The sequence below is a fragment of the Rana temporaria genome, chromosome 1 (assembly GCF_905171775.1).
Source record: "Rana temporaria chromosome 1, aRanTem1.1, whole genome shotgun sequence".
Taxonomy (NCBI): domain Eukaryota; kingdom Metazoa; phylum Chordata; class Amphibia; order Anura; family Ranidae; genus Rana; species Rana temporaria.
Genome location: NC_053489.1, coordinates 286808068 through 286834779, shown reverse-complemented (window position 1 = coordinate 286834779; position 26712 = coordinate 286808068). Strand labels below are relative to the sequence as shown.

The following is a 26712-nucleotide window of genomic DNA, read 5'->3' as shown; positions in this document are numbered from 1 at the left end:
GCCGTCTCCCTGTCAGAACACAATAGCTCAGCGGCTCCTGGGCTCTTCATTTTTTTTTTTCATTCCGCCCTGCTGGGTTGAATGAATAGAAAAAAAAACTACTATGTACTAATATACATTATCAGTTTTATTTATGCCCTTTACTTTGTTTGTTGTACCTGAATCCTAAACTCAGTTGGTAAAAATATGAATTGGACTCTGTGGCTGAGCCTTTGGCAAGCCTCTCATACACTTCATTAAACTGGTCTCTTCTATATAGTAATTTCCATGCTACTCAATGGCTGTAAAAAACTGAGCTTTCTTTTTGTTGGCAGGTTTGCAGTTTACTGAAGGGGCCACTGTCTCCGAAGGATCTTGCACTTTTGAAAACAACACATGTGCCTACAAATCTGCCTTTGCCTTTCTTCCATGGGTTGTAAATTTGGAAGGTACAGTCAATGTAATTTTAGTTTACTGTTTTTTCTTTTGCAATAGTGCTATGAGTGCTGTTTGGAGATCTTTATAAAACCTGGTCATGTTTACAGTCACAAGAAGAGTGAAGCACTAGGAAATGTATCAAGAGGTTCATATTCAGAACAGCAACAGTACTACTGTAAATCTATCAGTGCCAGGTATCCTGGATTTGCAGGACTTATGACTGGCTTTAAATTTTTGTCCCCAGAAATTTGAAAGGATTTCAGAGCTGACTAACTACATCCTTTTCCCAAAATAAAGCTCAACAATAGCATTTCTGTTGCTGATTCTAAACCCTGTTTTTTTCTGTTATGTAACACACCTCCCTAATGTCTCCTATTTGGAGGGACTGTGCTCTTTTTGGGACTTAGGCTGGCCATACATTATACAAATGTATTGTACAATTTTCCTTGAGATTTACCAAAACCACATAATATGAGGTTAGACTTTTAACACTTTCAATATGTTTGCAATCAATCAGGCCCTTGTACTACATGAAATCTAAAGGTAAATCTAAAAGAAATTGAAGAAAATGCTATAGTTATAATTTTTATTATTATACAGGATTTATATGGTGCCAATTTGAAGTTTATGCAGTGCTTTACAACATAAGGGCATACAGTTCAATTACAATAAAATGTATGGCCAGCTTAAATGTCTCAGTCCCTAATATCCCCTTCTTACATTTCCATTGTTTTGCTCTAGATGTATTAGTTATACATTAGTCGTTTATGGGGTTGATTTACTAGAACTGGAGAGTGAAGATCTGGCGCAGCTCTGCATAAAAACCAATCAGCTTCTGGGTATTTTTCTCAAAACTTAATTGAACAAGCTGAAGTTAGAAGCTGATTGGCTATCATGCACAGCTGCACCAGATTTTCCACTTTTAGTTTTAGTAAATCAAACCCTTATGGCCTGTACACATGATACGGAAATCAGATGACAGATCATGGAAAGTTTCAAGGGGTATGAAAACTATTCACATGCACCTGTCATACCAACCGCAGGAATCCACTTATTATTCCCACTGGGAATTCAGTGCATGCATGTTATCGCCTGCTAAACATTTGAATTTTTGCTTTAAAGGATTAAATGAAATGTTCTTTAGATATTTTTGAAACAATTGTTTTTAACCTGCAAAAATACTATTTTATACTTATAACATTTGAAAAGTTAACAGACCATAATATGACCAGTTTAGGTATACCGAGTTGGCACTAAATTTCCGGGAAATTATTTTATGAGGTTGGCTATCCTGTAAGTCAGCAACTTAGGGGCAGATCCTCAAAGAAATTACGCCGGCGTATCTCTTGATATGCAGCGTAATTTCAAATTTGGCGCGTTGTATCTTTGTTTTGGTATCCACAAAACAAGATACGACGGCATCTGTGTTAGATCCGACAGGCGTACGTCTTCGTACGCCGTCGGATCTTAGATGCAATTTTTCGGCTTCCGCTAGGTGGCGTTCCCGTCGTAATCCGCGTCAAGTATGCAAATTAGCTATTTCCGATGATCCACCAACGTACGACCGGCCGTCGCATTTTTTTACGTAATTTCCGTTCGGCTTTTTCCGGCGTATAGTTAAAGCTGCTATATGGTGGCGTACTCAATGTTAAGTATGGCCGTCGTTCCCGCGTCTAATTTTGAAAATGTTATGTTGTTTGCGTAAGTCGTCCGTGAATGGGGCTGGACGCCATTTACGTCCACGTTGAAAACAATGACGTCCTTGCGACGTCATTTGGAGCAATGCACCCTGGGAGTTTTTATGGACGGCGCATGCGCAGTTCGTTCGGCGCAGGGACACGCTTCGTTTAAATGAAACACGCCCCCTACCCGCCCAATTTGAATTCCGCCGCGAGAGATACACTACGCCGCCGTAACTTACGGCGCGAATTCGTTGAGGATTCAAACCAACTCAAAGTAAGTTACAGCGGCGTAATGTATTTGACATCTGCCCCGGGCACAGCGTATGTATGTGGATCTGCCCCCTAGTTTACAGAAATAGCCAGATTAGGCACTTACATGCTCATTTATAACAGAGAGTGAATATCACCATGGGGGTTATTTAGGAAAGGCAAGTCCACTTTGCACTACAAGTGCACTTCAAGTGCAGTTGCTGTAGATCTGAAGATCTGAGGGGGACATGCAAGGAAAATAAAAAACAGCGCTTTTGCTTGCACATGATTGGATGATAAAATCAGCAGGCCCTCCTCTAATTTCAGAGCTTCCCCTCAGATCTACAGCGACTGCACTTACAAGTGCACTTTCAAGGGCACTTGCAGTGCACTTGTAGTGCAAAGTGGATTTTCCTTTTCATAAATAACCCCCAATCTATTTATGTTATGCACCTCTGTGCTATGCAATTGGCTGCACATCTCATTAAAAAATTGTGTATGTAGCCCGTGAAGTCCTCTGTGTCTAAAATACCACAGGCAGTATTTCAGTCTTCCAGAAGAACCAAATGCCTGGAAAGTAACACATGCCACCGTGGTTAATAGTCACCAACTGCTGATCAAATGGGGGATTCCCACTACTGAATTAAATTAGCTATTTATATATTCGCACACATTCATTCCCAAATGGAAAGTTGCATTTGTCAGCTGTAACCGTAGCAAAGGGGGTATTCTACCACATAACTGTATTACTGCCTGGAGGATGAAGACCACAAGTAGCTGGATTCGTTTTGTGCTGTGAATGTTTTACATTTATTCAAGATGACTTGAGTTAAATTTGCAAAACAGTGTTGTCATGGAATCTGTTCTTGGTATGTCTTTCTGTGCTAACAATTATTTGTATTCTGAGTTATGAAACTTTAAGATACATTTATTTGGCATGCTTGCTTAAAGTGACCCTTTCGTTAGTGTAAAATATTTTCACCAGCTCCCCCCTGTGGTTTGTATACTGTACAGTATATCTGCATCTCTACATATTTTGGCTCCATTCACCCTTGTACAACTACAAAGTCCTGCGACTTTGGAGTGCAACTTTAACGCAGCGTTGATGCAACTTTGAGGCAACTTTGGATGGTTTCGACTTGGATGTTGGCTTTGACCAATTATAATGGACAACAGTTGCACAACTATTGCATGTATTACATTCAGGTGCAACTTTCATGTAACTTTTAAGGGTTTACATTGCAGTATATGGCACTTAAGTTGCATGGAAGTATCTTCATTTCCGCTCACTTCCTCAGGAAATTTATGTTACATAGCTGAACATAAAGCAGGAACTGAAGACATTTAACAAAAGGCTGTGAGCAGGCACATTATTATCACAGAAGAGACATGTCTCTTCTGCAATAACATACACCTACCTACCTACTTGCCGCTTTGAGCTTACATCACTGGCATTGTCCCTGTTTAAAGGGAAGACTGATTCCCGTGCATGTGTCATCCCGCACTGGTCAATGAGAATGGCTGAAGACCAGAACCTGGGAAGAAGATGCTAGCACCGGCGAGGGACCTGGACCATTAGAGAGGAGGTAATTTTAGTGTATTTAGTTCTGTTTTAATTACATCATTCATGAAGTTCACCAGATTGTGGGGAAGAGGCCCTTGTCCCTCAACATCAGGACAAAGTGTCCTACAAGGTAACATCCTAATGTTGAAAGCTATGTGGCCTAGTCTAAAAAAACAGGAAGGGGGAGAGCTCCATGCTCACTGCCCTAGCTTTCCTGGCTACCTAGGCTCTAAGCCTGGATAGCGGTCTTTGTGGAATTTTAGGGGAATCCCCCACAGCATTTTTGTTCCTGTTTAATTTTGTACTGCCACTTTAAAAAGACTAAATCGTACTGTTTGTAACACCACACGCAGCTTTAAGCTATCCAGCAAGCATGTGATTTTAATAATTTGTGTCTTTTTAATGCCGCCCTCTTAAACCATATGAAAAATTTCTCTCTGATGAAAGGTATTTCAAAATACTAGCTACCCATGCCCATTTCTCAAGAAAAGCTTTCCTATCAGCTTTTCTAAAGGCTATAAAAAAAGCTATTTTCCCTTCCCATGTACTTTGATGGGGTTAAGTGCTATGTTTGGGGACTTCCTGCTGGGTTCACCAAACCTGGTCAGAACCAAACTTGGCCAAGTTTGCTTATCCCTATGTTTAAAAATGAATATCCTTTCAATATAATTGCTCCATTAATATTTAAGAATATCATAAAGATGCATTGTGCTCCTTCAATTTAAAAATTCCCCATCAAATTTATAAGCTTCGAAGCAAATGGCAGTTTCAGTGGAGAAAATTGTGCAAAACACCTGGTAAAATGTAGGGATCAAAGTGCAAGAAAATCAGGCCTGAGGATAATGAATTTGATAGCAAAGCTAATTCAAAACAGAATATTAAAATGTCCCATAAATTGCAAATTTCCATAAGGATCAGGCAGAGGCAGCCAATTAGTTCCAAACAAAATTCAAGTAGCAGCGCAAATCACATAATAAGACAAGCCCAAAGGATGACTGTTCCAGGTTGAAGGTAAGTATATTAGGTCTCCCATTAGGCTTATCTGTTAACAAGCAACATGGGGGGCAACATTGGGGGGGGGGAGTGACAGATCTTTAGATCTACTTTAAATCTGATGTTTAGTGCAGTCATCACACACCAAGATCATTAACATTCCCTACACTGTGGTAAATGAAGTGTGACAACATCCTGGTCATGTAAACACAGGCGCTGGTGTGCTTCTTTGTGTATACAGTAAATCTGTAACAGTATGTTTAGGTATTATGGCCATATTTTTTATATTCACTTATTTATGATATGTGTTAGAATCATATATTATGTTACAAGAGTACACTATATAACACTAGAAGACGATATACCAAGTAAAGGAAAAAAATCAAAGGCACTGTATATGCTGAAGTTTAGCTAAAAGTGTTTTTTTTTTTTTTCCCCATGCAGCTTTAGTGACCTAACTTGCCTATAAAAAAGTATGTCCTATGGCTGACTAGCAGCTGGGTCCTTTAGAAATCTTTTGTGCAGGGTGCCTGGTCTTCTGCCTCCCCCTGAACTTTCAGCACTGCAGTAGAATAAGCTCCCGACAGGAACCCGCCTTTTCCTCCCCTCTCATCCATTCAGAAAAGCCCATGCATTAATTACAATCATTTTGTGAGTGGGGTAGGAAATCTTGTTATACATCAGATTGTTCCCCATTCACAGATTGGGTTAAATGCAGAGTAATTAAAGAGGAGTTCCACCTAAAAATGGAACTTCCTCTTAACCCACTCCTCGCCCCCTTACATGCCACATTTGGCATGTAATTTTTTTGGGGGGGGGAGTGGGGGCTTCAGGAGAAGGGGACTTCCTGTCCCACTTCCTCCTTCCGCCGAGGGGCTGCAAAGGCGATTAGCTTAATCGCCTTTTCACAGCCCCTCCCTGTAGGCGAGCGCCTGTCCAATCGGATGGCGCCACGCCGCTCGCGCATGCGCACTGCCGCTCGCGCATGTCACTGCTGGGTGCCCACACTAAGAATGAAGACGCTTGAGCCGTGGAGCAGGTGAGTGTCAGTTTATTAAAAGCCAGCAGCTACACTTTTTGTAGCTGCTGACTTTTAATAAACTTAAAAAAAAGGTGGAAAACCCCTTTAATGCACAGGATTTTCTCAATTGTGGAGAGGAATGGAGGGGGCAGGACCCTGTTGAGAGATTTTTCTGTTGAGTACAGCCAAAAGACCTGAACCTATTAACCTCATCAGTGCTGGAAGTTTAGAACAAGGGAGAAGACCAGTCATTACTGCACAGAAGATTTCTTCAGAATCCAGCAGCCTGCAGGATATGGGATATACGTCATTACAGGCAAGTTGGGTTGCTAAAGGTGTAGGGAAGGAATCATTTTAGCTAAAAAAAACATAATGAAGTCCAAGGATAGTTAAAGGCACAAAAAGTATTGTTTTGCAATGCAGCGTCCCTTTCATTAGAAGTGGTGGCTGTATTTGTTTTCTCTATTTAGGCTACAGAAAATTCCTCTTAGGCCCCATACACACGAGAGGATTTATCCGCGGATACGGTCCAGCGGACCGTTTCCGCGGATAAATCCTCTCGAGGATTTGTGCGGATTTCCATGCGATGGAGTGTACTCACCATCGAATCGAAATCCGCGCCGAAATCCTCTGGCGATGACGTGTCGCGCCGTCGCCGCGATTATGACGCGGCGACGTGCGCAACGCTGTCATATAAGGAATTCCACGCATGCGTCGAATCATTACATGCGGGGGATCCCTTCGGACGAATGGATCCGGTGAGTCTGTACAGACCAGCGGATCCATCCGTTGGGATGGATTCCAGCGGATAGATTTGATAGCATGTCATCAAATATTTATCCGCTGGAAATCCATCTCAGGGGATAAATATCCGCGGAAACAGATCCGCTGGAGTGTACACACCATAGGATCTATCCGCTGAAACCCATTCGCTGGGATTTTTCAGGGGATGGATTCTATCGTGTGTATGGGGCCTTACAGTGTCCTTGTAACTTCCTGTGCACAAAACTGAAATCTCATCAGCATTCTTAACTGTCTTCTGTGAACTATAAAACCTCTCCTTACTATATAATGCAGATCAGGAGAGGAGGGGTGTTATTAATCACAATAGTAAACACTGAATGAATCCATTTCATCCAGTAAAAATGTAAAAAAAAAAAATCTTGATCAGCATTACTATGGTAGCACTGCATTGCTCTGGTCACAGTGTATGTGTATATATATATATATATATATATATATATATATATATATATATATATATATATATATATATATATATATATATATATATATATACAAATTGTAGAAAAACATGTAATATGATTACTGCCACACCAGTTATATGATGATGCTGTACTGCACTGGTGACAATATGTAAAGAAAACATAAAATGTGAAAAAAAATACGATTTTTTTTTTATTTCTTCATCTTCCAAAAAATTACAACTTCAACAAAACTCGCCATGCCTTTAACTAAATACCTTAAACAGTCTACTTTCCAAAAAGAGGTCATATTGGGGGGGGGGGGGGGTTCCAACAGACTAAATAATATACATTGATTTCAGTTATTTTCACCAAAGAAATGTATCAGAATACAGTTTATTTGCAAAGTTACGAAAGAGTATTTATTTGCAAAGTTTTATCATTTTTTTAATTTACTTGTTTTTTGAGGTGATTAAATACCACCAAAAGAAAGCCCTATATGTGAGAAACAAAATGATAAAAATGTCATATGAGTACAGTGTTGCATGAACACACAAATGTCATTTGAAGTGCAACAATGCCGAGGGCAGGAAGTGGGCGAAAGTGCCCATTATTGAAATGGTTAACCATTCTTCACTATAGAAGTTAGTGAAATATAAAAAGCTACTATTACAGTCGGTCTGCAAAGGGTTTGTTCTCACTAAATAGTAAAAGCACATTGTATGTGTTCTGTCTTATAATTGTAAGATTCAAGGAGGCCTACAGCAACCAAATATAACTTCCCTTTCATTGTTTAATTTTAGGCTACAGAATGAAAGAGAAAATCTCATGGGTCAGCATGGGCAACCCGCAGTTCTTTCATACAGTCTCATAAATGAGGCTTTTCAGACAAACCTATATCATGTCATTGTGGAAGTTTTCATATCTGACCGGAAATCATCAAAGGTGCAGACTGAAAATGTTTGAACTGCAGCCATACTTTGTAAAGCCAGTTTAATTCTGTGACTTGATGTGACTAGTCTTCTACTAGTTGGAAGCTTGTAAATGCCAACTTGATATTTGTAGAGTAGCTTGGTATCTTATTTCACCTGGTTGGCCAGTGTTGACAAAGCAGGCACTATCCTTTCACCTATTTATGATAAAGTCTCTAATTTGGGAGAGCGCTTTCCGTACTTTTAGCATAGAAGCACATACTGCATTATTGCACGGTAATAATACATGAAAATTTGTTATAATATTCATTGGGAGTGTAGGGCTACCATGGAAGGAGCCGCTGGACTTCAGGCTTATCCCCCCCCCTCACAGCCAGACAAAAGGGATTTTCCACACACGCTCAAGAAACAATCTGGAGGTTTTGATTTTTAGTGTTTATTTTGGGAACGAAAAACTTGGATAGGGATTGGGGTTACATGGGATGCCCAGAACTAAAAAACTTGTAGGACCAACTAAACTATGCTGTTCTTTTGAAAAACAACAGACTTACCAGCCAGTTCACCAGGTGAAAATAAAGAAATGAAAGCCTAAAATTGGAAACTAATGCAGCCATCACATCTAAAGCCCTGTACACACGGGCCAGAATCTCGTCATTAAAAAAATGTTGTTTTTCCTGACGAGATTCTTGGCAAGAATCTCTTGCCGCCCGAGTGTACAGAAACTCCATTCAAAAGAACCACCGTCCTTTTGAATGGCAAGAACGCGGTGACGTCATCGCATACGACGAGCATGCGCTCTTCACATTCGATGCTGTCGCCGCCATCTTGCTGCACCCTACACTGCCCTTGGAAGCTACTGTGCATGCGTCAAAGTCATTTTGAGCATGCACGAGTTTACACGGCGACAGGTAAGTATACAGACGCTCGGGTTTCTCGGCAGGAAAACACTGCCGAGAATCACGACAAGGAAAATAGAGAGCAGATTCTTTATTTTTCTCGTCGAGATTCTGGGCAGTTTTCTTGACGAGTAACCTAAAAACCTTGTACACACGCACGGTTTACTCGGCAAGAAAGCTCTGCCAGCAGTTTTCTTGCTGGTTCTTGCCGAGAAAACCGTGCATGTGTACGAGGCTTCAGAATTGTAAAGCTGCAATATAAGAAATGTTTGCTTTTTGGTTTAATACCACTTTAAGAAAAATTATGGTCTTGCACAGGTAATCAAAAGCTGGGCTAAGTAATAGACTTTTCATCTTTTCCACTTTTTCTTCCAGTTTGTTTATTTCCTGGAAAGCGTAGTATTATGTGTGAAAACTTGGAAATGGACCTTTTACATGGAAATAGTGTCTGTCAGCTTCTCCATGACTCATGTAGCTGCACCTCCAAATGGCTACTGGCTCTTCTGCTATAAAAAGGGATTGAGTAAGCTGCTTACTGAGTACTTTACAAGTTTTTATTTAGAATAGAGTATTATATGTTCAGTCTGGCATATTGTGGAAAGCGGCTGCTTTTACCAATGAACTTGACATGACTTGTCATTTGGTATGCAGTTTTACATTGTAATGTACATTAGCCAGTGACAATAAGCCTTGTTCAGCTTCTATTAGAGTAGTGTATACAGCAAGTTTTTAAAAGATGCTTGTAAAGCTTTCAGGAAACATCAAGCAGCTTTGTTAATCATTCAACTCCAATATGGGGAGGTTAAACACAGATCTTAAAGAGGTTATAAACCTCCATGCAACATTTGTACCGATAGGTAAGCCTAGAATAAGGCTTACCTATAGGTACTGTAAATAGGAGATATTCACTGTTTACTGCACCGATGATGTCATCGGCGCATGCGCTCTGAAGGAACGACTGCCCGTGCTGTTTCTTCAGGAGCGTGTGCCGTGACCGTCAGTTCCCACATGCATGCGCGGAAGTTATGTCACGTGGCTCCAGACAGTGACACAGCCGGAGCCCGCAGCCCCAGAAGGAAGACAGGGGAAGATGGATGTGGGAATGTAACTGTCACATTGCTTGTGCTCTCAACCAAACTGTCTAACCATCCAATCGCTGGTGTCATAACTAGGAAAAAAGAGACCCCCACTACGCCAACATTCATTAATTGTATAAAAGGATTGAATGAGTTATGAACTCCATCAAAGCAAGGCAAACTTTACCGGCACAACATGAGGCACTAATTTAGCAAAAATATAAATCTTTATTACAAAAGGTTAAAATGACATGTAATGAATAGGGACACCCTACTAACAAACAAGGTCAACAGATACCCAAATGGACATATAACTTAGAATTAAATTAGATCAAATATTATATAAACACTGATTGTGTACAGATATGTATAGGTGGAATCCATAAGCTCTTTTATGTCTTCTTTTCAACGCGTTTCAGAATATTAGCTTCCTCAGGAAATGTTTAGGTAGGTGCTGGTAAACCCAGAGAACAATAGGGGATGACACCACATAAAGACAGATTGTGGAACCAAGGTCAACCCTTTCCACCAGATAGATGAGAACAATAAGGCAATTGTATAGCCTTACAATGGAAGGGGAGAGAATCTCGCCTCTAATATAACCAGGGATACCAAGGGTTCTAATTGTCATTCAGTCCCATTGGACTTTATGGAGGAGGAAAAAAAGGCTGTATATCAGATATTTTGTCAAATATGATGATATCAAACACTGGGATTAGTATATCCAATCCCTAAGCAGCAAGAAAGTGCATCAAGTATATATTTCTACGAGCCAATAAGCAGAAGCTTGGAATATATGTAAAGCCTTGTTAGCAAGTATAAACAAATTTCCAATGTTTGGGAGAGGGGTATGCTGGTGAAGTAAACCTGCTGAACCTTTGGGGACACCCACACTAGCCTCTTGCTATCCAGGAGGCACCTATCACCGTCATTAAGGGAATTATCTGGCTGTGGCTTTACTCCACCAGCCCTCCTCTAAAAAAAGCATTCCCGCTACATAAGATGTGAATTGGGTCTTGGAGACAGCTTGGTCAGTGTGCTGGCAGCAGGTAGTGAGCATATTTTGGTTGCGGTGGACACATATGTGCAGCGGCTGGGTGTTAAAGCCTACTTTTCCTGTTGCCTCATACAGGCATTATGCAGTTGGCAAGAGGTTAAAGGATTCAACAAAGCTGCTTGAAGCTTGCTGAAAGGTTTACAAAAGCTATGCAACAGCTTGCTGTTAAAAAAGGTGAAGTAACTGTAAACAATATTAAAGAACTTGAGCAGCCATATTTACTTCTCCTGCCACCTGTGCCTCCAAACGTCACTCCATCAAAAAGGAATTGAGGCCTTTCTACTGAAAACAATACTTCTGGGGGTGACAATCTCCTGTGCACCCCTCAGTGCTGACTGGTTCCTCTGACCACTACATCACTACAGGACAATGTAGTGTAGCGGTACACTACCGCGAGTTTCAAAGATCCACCACATCACCCTGCTGCCAGACCTCCATTTATTTATTTATCCATTCTGAGACAATGATTAGTCATTTGCATTTGCATTGCTGTAGTTTATTGCGGTGTACAACTTGGTAAGGGAGATATGGGATACACATAACACATTTGTAGAACTTGAACTGATAGGTTCAGCCCTGATAATGAGGCACAGTTAACAGTCACTGTATTTCACTGCTTTCCTCCACTGCAGACTATTGCTCCTCCTCTTCTGCACTGTCTCCTGCAGGGTATTACTTCTTTAGATTGATCTCCACCTGTGCAAATCCTTTGCTGCAAACCATTAGATTCCTATTTTCTCACTCTCAGTATGAGAATGAGTCACTCTGAATAACTACTCAGATTGCTGGCTGAATTTTAGACCCCTTTCACACTGGGTCATTTTGCAGGTGCTATTGCGCTAAAAATAGCGCCTGCAAACCGACCTGAAACAGCCGCTGCTGTGTCTCCAGTGTGAAAGCCCGTCCTAGTAGGACGGTAAAAAAAGTCCTGCTAGACGCATCTTTGGAGCGGTGAAGGAGCGGTGTGTATATCGCTCCTTCATTGCTCCTGTACATTGAAATTAATGGGACACCACGGCTATACCGCCGGCAAAGCGCCTCTGCAGAGGCGCTTTGTGGTGGTTTTTAACCCTTTCTCGGCTGCTAGCGGGGGTGAAACCGCCCGCTAGCGGACGAATAGCACCGCGAAATTGGCGGTAAAGCACCACTAAAAATTGCGCCGCTTTACCGCTGACGCCGCCCCTGCCCCAGTTTGAAAGGGGCTTTAGTTGCTATTTCTGTACTACTTGATTGAGGTCACTCAAATGCTGGTACTGGGCCAGAGGCATTGCAACACCTCCCCCCGACGGCCCAGTAATTTAGCAGCACATGGCAACAGGTGGACTACTGCACCCAGCTAGTCCAAACTTGCAAATGCTGTTTTCCCCGGCCACAACAGTCTGAATTACTCTCAGTAACTTTCTCCTGTTCCATTGCTCCGCTGTATTGTACACACTGACCTTCTCCATGCTCCCCGGTCCATGGAGAAAAACACTGTGCAGATGCACAGTTCAGCTGTTCCTCTAATTTTTCCTCTCCAAGAATTCCTCATCTGCGGCTGTGTGAGGGGTGAACCTTGGGGGACGCCCGGCAGCAACTACCTAATACTCCATCTTCCTTCTCTAACAACTTCTGCCCCACAGCATGTGACCTCAGCTTATATGGGAAGCCTGCCCCCTGCCAATACCAAATGGGGATTGGCAGAGCTCCTCACATGAGCTGCCTGCCACTCAAACTTCAGATCCAGCCTCTGTTCCAAAACAATTCTAATGAAAGCAGGGGAGGCGCCTCTGAGCCAGAGCACAAGTGGTCACACCTACTGCTACACTAAACACTCCCAGCCCCAGATCAAAACAAGCAGGCCTAGCCTAGAGCACAGGCCTGCCTAAATGTACCTGCACTGATACCCTAAACATACAAAAATCTCATTCCAGTACTTACCAAAAGGTAGAGGGTGCTACAGTAGCAACATAGGGATCCACAGGGAGACTCAGGGAGCACTGTGAGGGTCACAGGAGATTGACACTACTAGAAGTATTTGTTTCAAAAGGAACTTCACCAGGCGATTCACGTTCAATGAAGTGGCATTCACCAGACTGGGCAACAGAAGAGGCAAGTAATTACTTTCTGCTTTAAGAGCACATTTTTTATATAAATGGGAGCTTTAGGTTAGGTGACAGATTTAAGGGTTCATTTACATCTGTGTGTTGCAGTAATGTTTGCAAACACATGTCACATGCATTGATGTTTTGTGGGGCCACTTGGTTCACTAACAGTCAGTTTCTACGTTTCTTTTGAACATGCATGCAATAACGCCATCATTGTATCCATATATGTTGCCTAATTATCGATATATTATCGATGGTTAACAACATAGACATCTACATTCTTTGTCGATCAATTACACATTCTGGGGTGACATTTAAACACGTGCATGCGCTGTAGCTTTTTTCAAACTGTTTTCCTGGCCAATCGATTCCACTACTAATGTTTAGAAAATAGATTGTTTAGGCTAACAAAAATCTGACACAATGGTTTATTTTTATGGCCTCAAACTTTGCATTTTGATAATCAAAATAGCCTACTAACATTTCAAACTTCAAACGATCGAGCGTATCAAGTGCTTTTTCGAACGATTTTATAACCATGTATGTCCAGCGTTAGAAAAAAAACGTCACATCTGATTAATAGCAGGTTAGGATTCATTGGTAGCCCATTCATTTCAGTGGGCTGTCTTATCACAATGAGCATTAATGTGATGCACAATGCATGTTACAACACATGCATTAACGCACCACAAAAATGTAAATATGCTCTAAAGTTTTTATTGATTTACATTAATGAATTAGATTATACATTCTGCCACGATGCCCTGGGGAAAAAATCTAGGCACCTGAAATGGTATTAGCCCTTAGCGGTCCCTGTACAGCAGGGCTGGAATGTGAGAAGAAGAAGCAGTACAAAGAGTTAAATTGAACAGGCTGAAGTTAGAAGCTGATTGGCTACCATGCACAGCTGCACTGCATTTTGCACTCTCCCGTTTTAGTAAATCAACCCCAGTGACAGCGAGAGGAGCTCATCAATGTGCTGTTTCTCCATTCACTGTACAGTCACAGGATGTAGGCAGGTTCAGGATGGTTTGAACACCATTTTCATATGCGGGTGCTGCTCATGAATGCGGTCACTTCTGCGTGTGAGCTCGTCGGGACGGGCTGCTTTAAAAAGAAAAAAAAAATCTTATTTATTTTACTTTATTTTTTTGATTTTAACAGTTTTTTTTTTTTTATTGAGTCACTTTTATTCCTATTACAAGGAATGTAAACATCCCTTGTAATCGAAAAAAACATGACAAGTCCTCTTAAATATGAGATCTGGGGTCAAAAAGACCTCAGATCTCATATTTGGACTTAAATGCAATAATAAAAAATAAATAAATATGGAGACGAGTGGGGGCCATCTTCCCCTCACTCGTCTCCATACACAGCAAAGGAGAGGACCGATTGCCTCCGTCGCTGCCAACGGCTCCGGTAAGCGTCGGAGGGCACCGGAGAGCGGCAGTGTATCTGCCGTAGAGACCACTTTTATCTTGTAGCGGACTGCCCACTGAAGAAGAGGATACCGGGGTTATGGTAGCTAGCTGCTACCATAACAACGATATTCCTCTTCAAACAGATCACGTATAATGACGGTGGGCGGTCCGGAAGTGGTTTTAAAGAGCCAGCAAAGGGCTTTTTGATAAAAGCCAGGCACTGCAATCTGCTGGTGGCACCCGCAGTGAGTCCCAGGCTCTCCTGTTCCTCTTGGGGGATCACGGGAAACTGCTTCCCCAGTGAAAGTAGAGGAACTCAAGGAACATCTGTTCCCTGATCCCTCCTGCAAATAATGATCAAGGAAACAACGTGTATTACGTCACTTCCAGGCTCACTTCTGTCATTTCTCGGCTAGTGTAGCCGAGGATACAGCTATTTAAACACAATCTTTGAATAGCTGTTTTTGGAGGGCAAAGGAGACATTGATGGGCAAAAGAGATCCCTAATGTCTCCATAAAGAGGACTTGTCAACTGCCTATGCTATCTCAGATGAGACTTGTTAGTAAAAAACAACAACAAACAATTAAAGGGTTTGTAACTCTACATTATGATTTTCTGCCAGCCCCTCTCTTTTAAGCTTCCATCTTGCACTGTGTCATTGTTTATTAGAAACTAAGCCTCTAAATACCTTTTTTGTGAAGTATCTTCAGGCCGGGCACACGTGACTCCCGGCCGTTCTGATTCTCCGATCCAGGGCTACAGCAGGGGGAGCCAAGCTCTCCCTTTGACGTCAGCCAGGAGTCACGTGACTGCCGAGCTGGCCGCTTGGCTCCTCTCACTGTAGCCCGGGATCGGAGTATCAGAGCGGGCAGGAGTCACATGACCGGCCTTAAGATACTTCACAAAAAAAGTAGTTAGAGGCTTTGTTCCTAATAAACAATGACACAGCGCAGGACGGAAGCTTATAAGAGAGGGGCTGGCAGAAAATCATAATGTAGGGTTACAAACCCTTAGTTTATTTTCTTTTTGTTGACAGAGATGCAGACTTCTGAGCTGACAGGCAGGGAGGAGGGGGGGGGAGAGCACAGAGGAGACACAGCAGGATGACGGAGGCACGTAAAGGGGAGGGGAGGGCAGACACTGTCAGGATCAGTCAGGTTTTTTACATCTTCCAGAGGGGCAGGTTAGACAGCACAAGCACTGTGCTGTTTAACCTGCTATAAGGAAATGGCATTTCTTCTTCTTTTTTTTTTTTTTTTTTTTTAGGGTTACAAACACTTTAAAAAAAAAAGTGTACATTTTTTTTTAAAATAATGGTAAAATAAACATTAAACATTTTTTTAAAGCACCTTTGTGTGATACTACATATGAGGTATTGTCACGAATGAGTAAGATCTATAATTTTATGGCTATAATTCACAATTAACTCTAAAGTCATAAACTGTAATGGAGAATTTTTGGTACCATCGTTTTTTTTTGCAAGGGGTATGCACAATTTAAAAAATTTACATGCTTGGTATGTTATTTCTTGATACAACCCAATTTTAATTTTTTTATCAAAAAGTGCAATAAAGTTGTGTTTGTTTGCACTAAAGTTCATTTTAGTATATTGTTTCCCAACAATAGAAGAAACATAGAAGAGTGATGACAGAAAAAAGACCAAGTGGTCCATCGAGTCTGCCCCATTTGTTTTGATTCAATATAGATCTATGCTTGTCCCAAGCATGTTTGAATTCACTTCAGAGTCCCCTGTATGACGTCCCTTGAGACAAAATGCATCAGGCGGAGCATATCAGTGACGTCATCGCACCGACATGGTCGAGCGGTGTTGTTTTTTGTATGCTTATGCTCTGTTTTAGAAAATGTGAGTATGCTTCATTTATTTAATAATAACGACCATTACTTGCTACACTATTGAGTTTCTTTCTTATTTTCTATATCCTGGATGTCTTTGAGTTTGCCTTCATGAGGTGACGATGTAGGAGATATCGTTCCGGGGTGCTTTTATTACATTTGGATGTTACTGAGGGGCTCTGTTGGACCTCTTAGGCCTCGTACACATGATAGGTCAACCAGAGGACAACGGTCTGATGGACCGTTTTCATTGGTCCAAACCGATCGTGTGTATTTAACCACTTGACCACTGGGCACTTAAACACCCTTAATAACCGGACCAATTTTCAGCTTTCAGTGCTCTCACAATTTGAATGACAATTGTCATACAATTGTCATACAACATTGTACCCAAATGAAATTTTCGTCCTTTTTTTCACACAAATAGAGCTTTTTTTGGTGGTATTTAATCACCGTTGGGTTTTTGATTTTTTGCGCTATAAGAGAAAAAAGACTGAAAATGCTATAAAAAAAAAATATTTTTCTTTGTTTCTGTTATAAAATTTAGCAAATTTGTTTTTATTTCTTCATAAATTTCGGCCAAAATGTATACTGCTACATATCTTTGGTAAAAATAAGTACAAATTGGTGCATATTATTTGGTCTTTGTGAAAGTTGTAGAGTCCACAAGCTATGGTGCCAATATCTGAAAATTGATCACACCTGAAGTACTGACGGCCTATCTCATTTCTTGAGACCCTAACATGCCAGAAAAGTACAAATACCCCCCAAATGACCCCTTTTTTGGAAAGAAGACATTCCAAGGTATTTAGAAAGAGGCATTGTGAGTTTTTTGAAGTTGTCATTTTTTCCCACAGTTCTTTGCAAAATCAAGATTTTTTTTTCTTTTATTTTGTTTTCACAAAATTTTCATATTAGCATTTTTTTCTCACACACAGCATATGCATACCACAAATTACACCCCAAAACACATTCTGCTATTCCTTCGGAGTATGGCGATACCACATGGGTGAGACTTTTACAAAGCGTGGTCACATACAGAGGCCCAACATGCAGGGAGCACCTTCAGGCAATCTGGAGCACCCAGGCCAATTCTGACATTTCTCTCCTACATTTAAGAATCATCATTTATTTGCTAGAAAATTACATAGAACCCCAAAACATTATATATGTTTTTTTAGCAAAGACCTTAGAGAATACAATGGCCGTCGTTTTTATCTCGCACTGTATTTGCGCAGCAATTTTTCTAACGTGTTTTTAAAAAAAAAAAAAGTTTTGTGCTTAAAAAAAAAAATCAGTAAAGTTAGCCCAATGTTTTTGCATAATGTGAAAGATTAAGTTAAGCCGAGTAAATAGATACCCAACATGTCACGCTTTAAAATTGCACACGCTCGAGGAATGGCGCCAAACTTCGCTACTTAAAAATCCCCATAGGCGACGCTTTAAATATTTTTACTGGTTATATCTTTTTAGTTACAGAGGAGGTCTAGGGCCAAAATTATTGCTCTTGCTCTAACGTTCGCAGCGATACCTCACATGTGTGGCTTGAACACCGTTTTCATATGTGGGTGGGACTTACGTGTGCGTTCGCTTCTGCATGCGAGCACACGGGGACAGGGGCGCTTTAAAAAATATATATATATTTTATTGTTCACTTTACTTTACTTTATTTTAGTTTGACACGTTTTTCCGCAAAAAAAATAATAATTTTGATCACTTTTATTCCTATTATAAGGAATGCAAACATCCCTTGTAATAGGAATATGGCATGACAGGTCCTCTTTACAGTGAGATATGGGGTTAATAAGACCCCATATCTCACCTCTAGGCTGGGAAGCCTAAAAAAAACATCAATCCTGGCTTTGATCGTAGCGTTGAGAAGCAGGGGGGTGTATTGCGGGGTATTGCAGAGTATTGCGGGGTATTGCAGAGTATTGCGGGGCATTGCGGAGTATTGCGGAGTATTGCGGGGTATTGCAGAGTATTGCGGGGTATTGCAGAGTATTGCGGGGCATTGCGGAGTATTGCGGGGCATTGCAGAGTATTGCGGGGCATTGCAGAGTATTGCGGGGCATTGCAGAGTATTGCGGGGCATTGCAGAGTATTGCGGGGCATTGCACAGTATGGGGCAGGGATTGCACAGTATGGGGCAGGGATGGCTGAGCAGGGATGGATGGATGGCTGGATCTGTGACTACATTTGTCACAGATCCAGCCCACAGCACTGCTGCTGCATCCGCTCTCTCCCCTCTCCTCTCACACTGTACCGTTTGGTACAGAGAGGGGAGGGAGGAACCTTTTTGTTTACAAGTGATCGCTCCGTCATTGGACGGAGTGATCACGTGGTAAACCGCCGCAATCAGCTATCCTCTGGACCCGGCGGTCAAGGACACTCCCGTGTGCGCGCCCCAGGGCGCGACTCTGGAAGGACGTTAATTAACGGCCTCCCGGAGTTAAACAACCGCCCTGTAGACGTACTTTGTCTATAGGACGGTTGTCAAGTGGTTAACCATAGGTTAAAAAAAAGCCAACTTGCTTTAAAATTAACCTATGGATTCCTAACTGATGGGAAAAAAACGATCGTTAGTAGGCACAACCATCGGTTAAAAATCCATGCATGCTCAGAATCAAGTCGACGTATGCTTGGAAGCATTGAACTTAGTTTTTTTCAGCACGTCGTTGTGTTTTACGTCACCGCATTCTGACACGATCGTTTTTTTAACTGATGGTGTGTAGGCACGACGGACCATCAGTCAGCTTCATCGGTTAACCTATGACAATGGTCCTTCAGACCGTTGTCCTCTGGTTAACCTATCGCGTGTACGAGGCCTGATATTCTAAGGTCAAAGCTTCTGGTAAGCAGTGTGTGCATATGAAAGTGGTGGAACACTCGTCTTTGTTTGCACATAAGATACTGCTAATTTTGTCACTAATGTTTGGAATTTTTACTACATTACTGTTGATCATGTGTTTCTTCACAATATTACTAAAATTTTATGTATTTTTGTGTTTATTTACTTATGCTACAATAAGATAGTAGCACCTTTGGCAGTATTGTGAAACACATCATTTAAAGGGACAGTACAATTTGGATATATTATTTATCAAGCTGTTTAATTATGATGATTTCACTCTGAATATTTGAAGGGACAGCGTAACACATTATTTATAACTTGATAAATATTAATTTGATGAGTACCGGTAACTTAGAAAATATCATGCAACATAAAAAAACTGCATCTACCACCATTATATTCTCAAAGGTCCCTGCTTTCAAAAACAATATACTTTTTATATACTCTCCAAGGTCTCTGCTTTGAAAAACGATATACTTTATGGGGAGTTTACTGTAATCTATAAAAAAAAAAGCAGATTTTAACATGAAAAATGCGGTTAAGACCCACTGAACATGTGGAGCAGACCTTCAGTCATTTCACATTTACATTTAATGTGAGTGCTTTTATTAAAATTAGTTATATATGGAGTACACTATGGTCTGATTTTATCCTGAGCGGAGTAGAGCACGGAGAAGGATAGAGTGTCAGAGTAGTCCCAGCTTCTAGAGATTGCGTATATGAATTTCAATTATAATATAAAATTCATATGAAAAGGTGAGCAGGTTTCCAATTAAGGGTGGATTTAAAACACTTTTCATACAGGTTGGAGTTGCGCAAAAAAGGAATACCATTGGAGAATGGAGAATGACACAATACTGAAGAGTAATCTTTGGCTGGTGTGAAAATTGTGGAACATTTTATTATTTTTTTTATTTATACCGTAAGTTATTTTCAGGACACAACATGACGTTAAGGCCACGTTCACAGCTGAGCAATTTTCTTTTTTTTAACAGAAGGAATTTTATTAGAAGAAAAAAAGAGTACCATTGTACATGTGAAGAGCTGTAGACAGTACATGAAAGTAGAATGGATCATCTAACAGAAAACAACTAGATCATCTGATAGCCAGGAGGTACATCAATAGACAGATTAAATCAAATAACAAAAATATGAGATCTAAACTCAGGGCACGAATGTATACACATATATGTCAGGACTTCCTAGCCACCCACTCGACCTGGGGGGGGGACGAAATGTAGTACAGAGCAGTAGGCATCTGAGGGGGGGGGGGGGGAGAGGAACGCGGACACCGGTCGTCAGCCAAGCGATAGATGACCGACAGCCGTTGTGGCATATAGTACACCCTATGTAGGAATTTAATTTGAACAAATCGATCCCTGCTTGCTATCATAAGGGGGATGTACTGCTGAAGGGCCTCAGACCAATCTTCCTCCGTCAGGTTTGGTAGGTCTTTTTGCCAGGCAATGAATGCCCTGTCAGTTCCGGTATTACCGGAACAGGTAAGTCTAAGGTATATAGAGGACAGTGTCTTCCCGATGTTGCGGGCCGCAAGAAGTCGCTCAACCGAGTTTGAGACCAAGGTGATCGGCTCCGGGAACTGGGCCCTAAGGGCATGCCTAAGCTGCATATAGCGGAAATACATCCATGGAGGGAATGAGAATGTGTTCTTCAGGTCACTAAAGGAGAGGAGACGGCCCCCGGGCATAACATCTCAGAGGGTTTTAACTTCAAACCTGACCCACACCTGCGGGTCCGGCATGGTCCGCAACTGGGGTAGCTCCAGGTTGCCCCACAGGGGAGTGTATGGGGAATAGGTCCGGGGCCCCAACAGGGATCCCGAACTGAGCGATTTTCTGCATGAAGCTTGTAGCTCTAAAACGCTTAATAAGCCAAATCCCATTCATTTCACATCTGAGCATTCTGTTGCCTGAAGCAAAACGCCTGAAGCTCAAAAAATGACATGTGCTCCTTTTTGGCAGATTATACAATAGTTTTTGGCGCCATAGACTTCAATAGAAATGCCTGACTTGAGCATTTTAAGAGCGTTTCTGCTCAAATAGCAGCTCTCCACCCCTAATTTACTCACCCTCTCCTCCCTGGAGCCTAGACCTAATTCTCACCATTGCAATCTGGGAATACATGCAGAAACCCGCCTCGCAGAAATAAGCAAAAAAAAACATGTCAAACCGTACATCACGCATGTAATGGCATTAATTCCTAACGCCACCCCAAACGTGGGTTGCAGTTGTGCAAACAACATGTCAAAATGCTCATTGCTAAAATGTTCAAGGTTCACTGCCAAAAAAAGTGGAAGAGCTCCTTTGATGCTTTTTTCACGTGAATGTTCTGCCCTATGCTGACTCATGACACATGTGCAAAAAGGGGATAAAATGTGATTAACATTTCCTTTGGGAGTGATATGCCTATGTATTATACAATCATACTGTATGTAATGATTGTTTTTAAAGTTAGGCGTTGCACTATATAAAGTTAAGTAACATATATACGCAACAAAAAGTTTAGACAGAGTTCAATCCAAGCTGTTTATAGCTGTACAACCCCAGTACAGATCATTCTCCCTTTGTCCTAAGAATAATCCTTAATTGGACGTGTTTGTGTAGTATATCCTTCAGCTTCACTGGCCCTTATTCTTGTTGACAAAATATTTATGTTCACATTTATCAATCGCAGCTTCTTAAATTCCATGTTGTTCCATTATGTGGAAATACTCTTGGCGACTATACATTGGGAGGGATACAAAATTAATTATTTGAGATAGAATTTTTTTCATAAGATCATGCTGAATCGTTATAAGTTATTTGTCCACATGTCTAAGAACATCTACCTTTTGAAGAAATGGAAACAAAGATGGAAAATAACTTTTAGCGTGAGTCATTGCTCAACATTTTATTGTTCTTATTTATGGTCTGAAGTGTGAGTACAAAGAACTATCATAATTTCTCCCAAGCTACCACTTCAATTTTCTAGCAATTGCAAATGTTTTATTGCATGCACTTTTTTTTAAATAATTTTTGTAATCAAAAGCTGGATGAATGTGGTTACACTTTGAACAGTCTTTGCCTAGCATTATAACTTGACACATGGTGGTTAATTTACTAAAGGAGTAGAAACTGTTCAACTAGCTTAGTAAGTAAGGCAAGCTGGGTTCACTTCAATCATGTCACTTAAATTTGATTAGACATTTAAAGTAAATACTGTTTAATTTTATTACTCTTAGTTAAACATTAATTTTGCTATGCTAGTGGAATAGTCTTTGCTAATAAACCAACTCTATGATGTGTGCAATGACTCTAGATCTTAAAGTAGGATTCTGCATTTTAAAATACTGCTTTCAGGGCTTTTTTTACCTTAATTTTTACCTTAAAGCGGGGGTTCCGCGGGTTTTTGTTTTTTTTTGTTTTTTTTTTTAATCCTTCTGCCGCTCTTACCTTGTTAAAATAGCCACTCGTGTGTCCCAATCTTATAGCCCCCAGCATTTGTTTTCTCCCGAAAACGATATTTCTTTATCGTACATCACGGGACACAGAGCGGCATTCATTACTATATGGGTTATATGGAGTACCTTCAGGTGTAGACACTGGCAATCTCAAACAGGAAATGCCCCTCCCTATATAACCCCCTCCCATAGGAGGAGTACCTCAGTTTTTACGCCAGTGTCTTAGGTGTTAGTCATGGTTTAGCTTGCCTCCGCATCCTTGGGATTAGGTGAGCTACCGGTTCTGTCCAAAAAAGCCTCAGCGCTAAAGTGGTCAGTAACCGGACCCCAAACCCTTGGGGTATAGCCCATAATGCTTTTCTTTTTAGAGAGCTGGACCCTGGGCCCAGAACTTAGAAACCTTTGGGTACCTAAAGTTTTCTGTTGCCAGGGTGCTATATGGGCCCAGGACAGTGGATCCTTCATAGGAACCCAGGGCCTGAAGGTCTAGACATCCCCACGGAGATGGGGGAAGATTGGGCCTCTTGCTTGGCAAAGTCCTGCGGCATGGAGCAGGTAAGTGAGGGGAAAACTTGCGGAACTTGGTTCTTAGCAGGTTTTTTTCTGGGGGGTCACAGGGGACATGCCTAAAGTTATGCACTGCATCTGGCAAACTAGTCACATATCATAAAGATAGGATGGCTCTCTATGTATTATTCCCCATAAGATGTGACCTCCCTTGTAGTGTTGGAAAAGCATTGAGTGGGGCCTGTGTTATATAAAAATATATGTGTGTGTCAGAGAGCTTTGCTTACCTGCAGGCCTCCAGGCGATGCTCCATTCAGTCTTCCTCCTCAGAGCCTGCAAGCAGGCAAAACGCTGACCTCCTCATGGTTCCAGGCTGCAGGCTGCAGTTTGCTGGAACAGAGAGGTCCCTTCCTCCCAAAATCCCCCCCCCCCCCCTGTCGGGAGGGGCATTTCCTGTTTGAGGTTGCTGGGGGGGAAGGGCGGGTCAGTGGCTTAAAGGAAGGGGCGGCCCTTCCTTGTTTGTTCCATCAATACTTTGGAACTGAGGAGAAAGACCAGAGCGGCAGCACGGGGCGCCGAGGACACACAGTGGCCAGAAAGGATATTGCAGTCTTCAGAGGACTGTTTTGTCAAGCCTAGAAATAGGCTGTTTCTTTTCCATCTCATAGTTTTTCTTTGCAATACTACTCAGGGGGACAGAATGTTTTTTCTTTCCTGGATTTGAAACAAAAACGAAAAAAAAAAAAAAAAAAAAAGTCATCTAGGGGAGAGGAAGCATTTTTTTTTATCCCCCAAACAGGTGTTTGGACAATTAACTTTTATAGTTCCAAATACCAATAGGTAGCAGGTGTACCTCGGTATTGTACCATGGTATGCCGCTGTTTTCCCTACAGGGAGCCTTGGGGCCATCGGGATCTGGGGCTGGAGCTGACGCGGGTCAGTCCAACCCTAAGATGGTCACGGAGGAGGTATTACTCACCTCTTTAAAAGAGATGCAGAAAAGCATGGGAAAAATGATATCCGCAGCTATGCGGGGCAGTAAGCGGAATAGATCTCCGTCGCCCGAGCGCGGACCCTCAGAAGAGGAGGTCCTTTCCTCAGGGGAATTGGACGACCTCTTGGACACGGACCAAGTAGGTTCAGGGATCGAAGACCCGGATACAGAGGAGTCTGGGGCAGTCTCCCTGAGGGAGAGCTGGTGGATTCAAGGATTGTCGGACTTGGTCCATAGGACATTCAACTTGCCAGTACCAGATCTCCAGGTATCGACGGTTTCAGCTTTGGGCTCACTGAGGGCGCCTCAAAGCAATGCTGTGTTTCCGATCCATCCTCTATTAGAGGGAATTTTGTTCCAAGATTGGAACAAGCCAGATAAGATCTTCTTACCACCTAAAAGGTTCTCTGTCCTATATCCTATGGAAGAAAATTTTTCCAAAAGATGGGCTACTCCTGCAGTGGACGCAGCCATCTCATGTGTTAACAGATCGTTAACATGCCCTGTAGAAAACATACAGGTGTTCAAGGATCCAGTTGATAAGCGCTTGGAAGCACTACTTAAGAACTCCTTCACTACTGCAGGGGCAGTAGTACAGCCAGCTGTGGCTGCGATTGGGGTCGCTCAAGCATTATCGGATCAATTTAAGCAGATGCTTAAACTTATTCCGGCCCAGCAGGCAGAAAAATTTTCGGATGTCCCTAAGGCCATATGTTTTACGGTAGACGCAATCAAGGATTCTATCCAGCAAGCGTCACGTTTATCGTTATCCCTTATCCATATGAGAAGACTCTTATGGTTAAAAAGCTGGGAGGCTGAGCCCCCATGCAAGAAGCTCCTGGTAGGGTTCCCCTTCCATGGAGGACGACTCTTCGGAGAAGACCTAGATAAATACATTCAGACCATTTCAAACGGCAAGAGTACTCTCTTGCCAACTAAGAAGAAGGTTCAGGGACCTGCGTTTAAACGACAGTATTCCCCTGGGCAGGGGCCCTCTAATGCCAAGCAGTATCGACGGCCTCCTGCAAAAGCAAACTTCGGCTTCAACAGCAGATCACAAGGACAGGCTGTTAGAGGCAAAAGGCAGTGGTTTCGCAAACCAGCAAAACCAGCCCCCAAGCCAACCTTATGAAGGGGCGCCCCCACCCACGAAGGTGGGGGGAAGGCTGCGACTCTTTTCAGAGATTTGGGAAGCCAGCATTCCCGACGAGTGGGTACGGTCTTCCGTGGCCACAGGCTACAAATTAGATTTCCTAAGGTTTCCTCCTCCTCATTTCCAGAAGTCGAGGATTCCAAACGATCCGGAAAAGGGAGCCGCATTAAGATCGGCATTAGATCATCTACTTTCCCAGGAAGTAATAGTAGAGGTACCAGTCCTGGAACAGGGGCTGGGTTTCTACTCCAACCTATTCATCATCCCAAAATCCAATGGAGATGTCAGGCCAATTTTGGACCTAAAGATGGTAAATGCATATCTAAAGATCCGCTCATTTCGGATGGAATCCGTGCGGTCAGCAGCTGCCACACTCCAGAAGGACGACTTCATGGCGTCCATAGACATAAAGGATGCCTACCTTCATGTTCCAATTTATCAGCCACATCAAAGATATCTACGCTTCATGGTGGCTTCGCGTCACTTCCAATTCGTGGCGCTTCCCTTCGGGTTGGCTACGGCCCCCCGGGTGTTCACGAAGGTCCTAGCTCCAATCCTAGCCAAACTAAGGATCCAAGGGGTCACGATCCTAGCATACCTGGACGACCTCCTAGTCATAGATCACTCGTCTCCCGGCTTGGAGCGAGCAGTGGCCCTCACGGTCCAATACCTCGAGAGGTTCGGCTGGGTCCTAAATCGAGAAAAGTCAGCTTTCCAGCCCACAAAGCAGTTGGAATATCTCGGCATGAGATTAGACACAGAACAACAAGGAGTGTTCCTACCTCTGAGGAAGGTAAAAGCCATCAAGGAATTAATCCTACTGGTTCTAAGCAAGAAAGAACCGACTATTCGCCTATGTATGAGGTTACTAGGCAAGATGGTGGCCACATTCGAGGCGGTACCATACGCCCAGAGCCACACTCGCATCCTACAGGCAGCCATCCTGTCAGCATGGAGCAGAAGGCCACAGGCCTTGGATATCCCGTTGCCGCTCTCATCAAGAGTCCGACAAAGTCTGTGTTGGTGGTTAGACCCTCAGAATCTACTGAAGGGGAGGTCTTTCAGCCCAGTGGCTTGGAAGATAGTGACCACAGACGCCAGCCTGACGGGCTGGGGAGCAATTTTGGATGGTTGCACTCGCCAAGGTACTTGGGCAAAGCCAGAGAAGCAGTTGCCCATCAACATCTTGGAGCTCAGAGCTGCTCGACTAGCCCTCAGGGCTTGGACGTCAAAATTGCAGGGGTTCCCGGTGAGAATTCAATCAGACAATGCCACGGCCGTGGCACACA

At 42.3% G+C, this 26712-nt stretch overlaps 1 protein-coding gene across 3 annotated transcripts in view; it reads left to right on the top strand.

Moving 5' to 3' along the window:
- MAMDC2 (MAM domain containing 2) overlaps positions 1-26712 on the top strand; it is a 133497-nt gene that overhangs the window by 27347 nt on the left and 79438 nt on the right. For all 3 annotated transcript variants that reach the window (XM_040356750.1, XM_040356741.1, XM_040356758.1), the window contains exon 2: positions 315-428. In XM_040356750.1, the coding sequence (XP_040212684.1) occupies positions 315-428 (114 nt within the window). The remainder of the gene's footprint in view (positions 1-314; positions 429-26712) is intronic.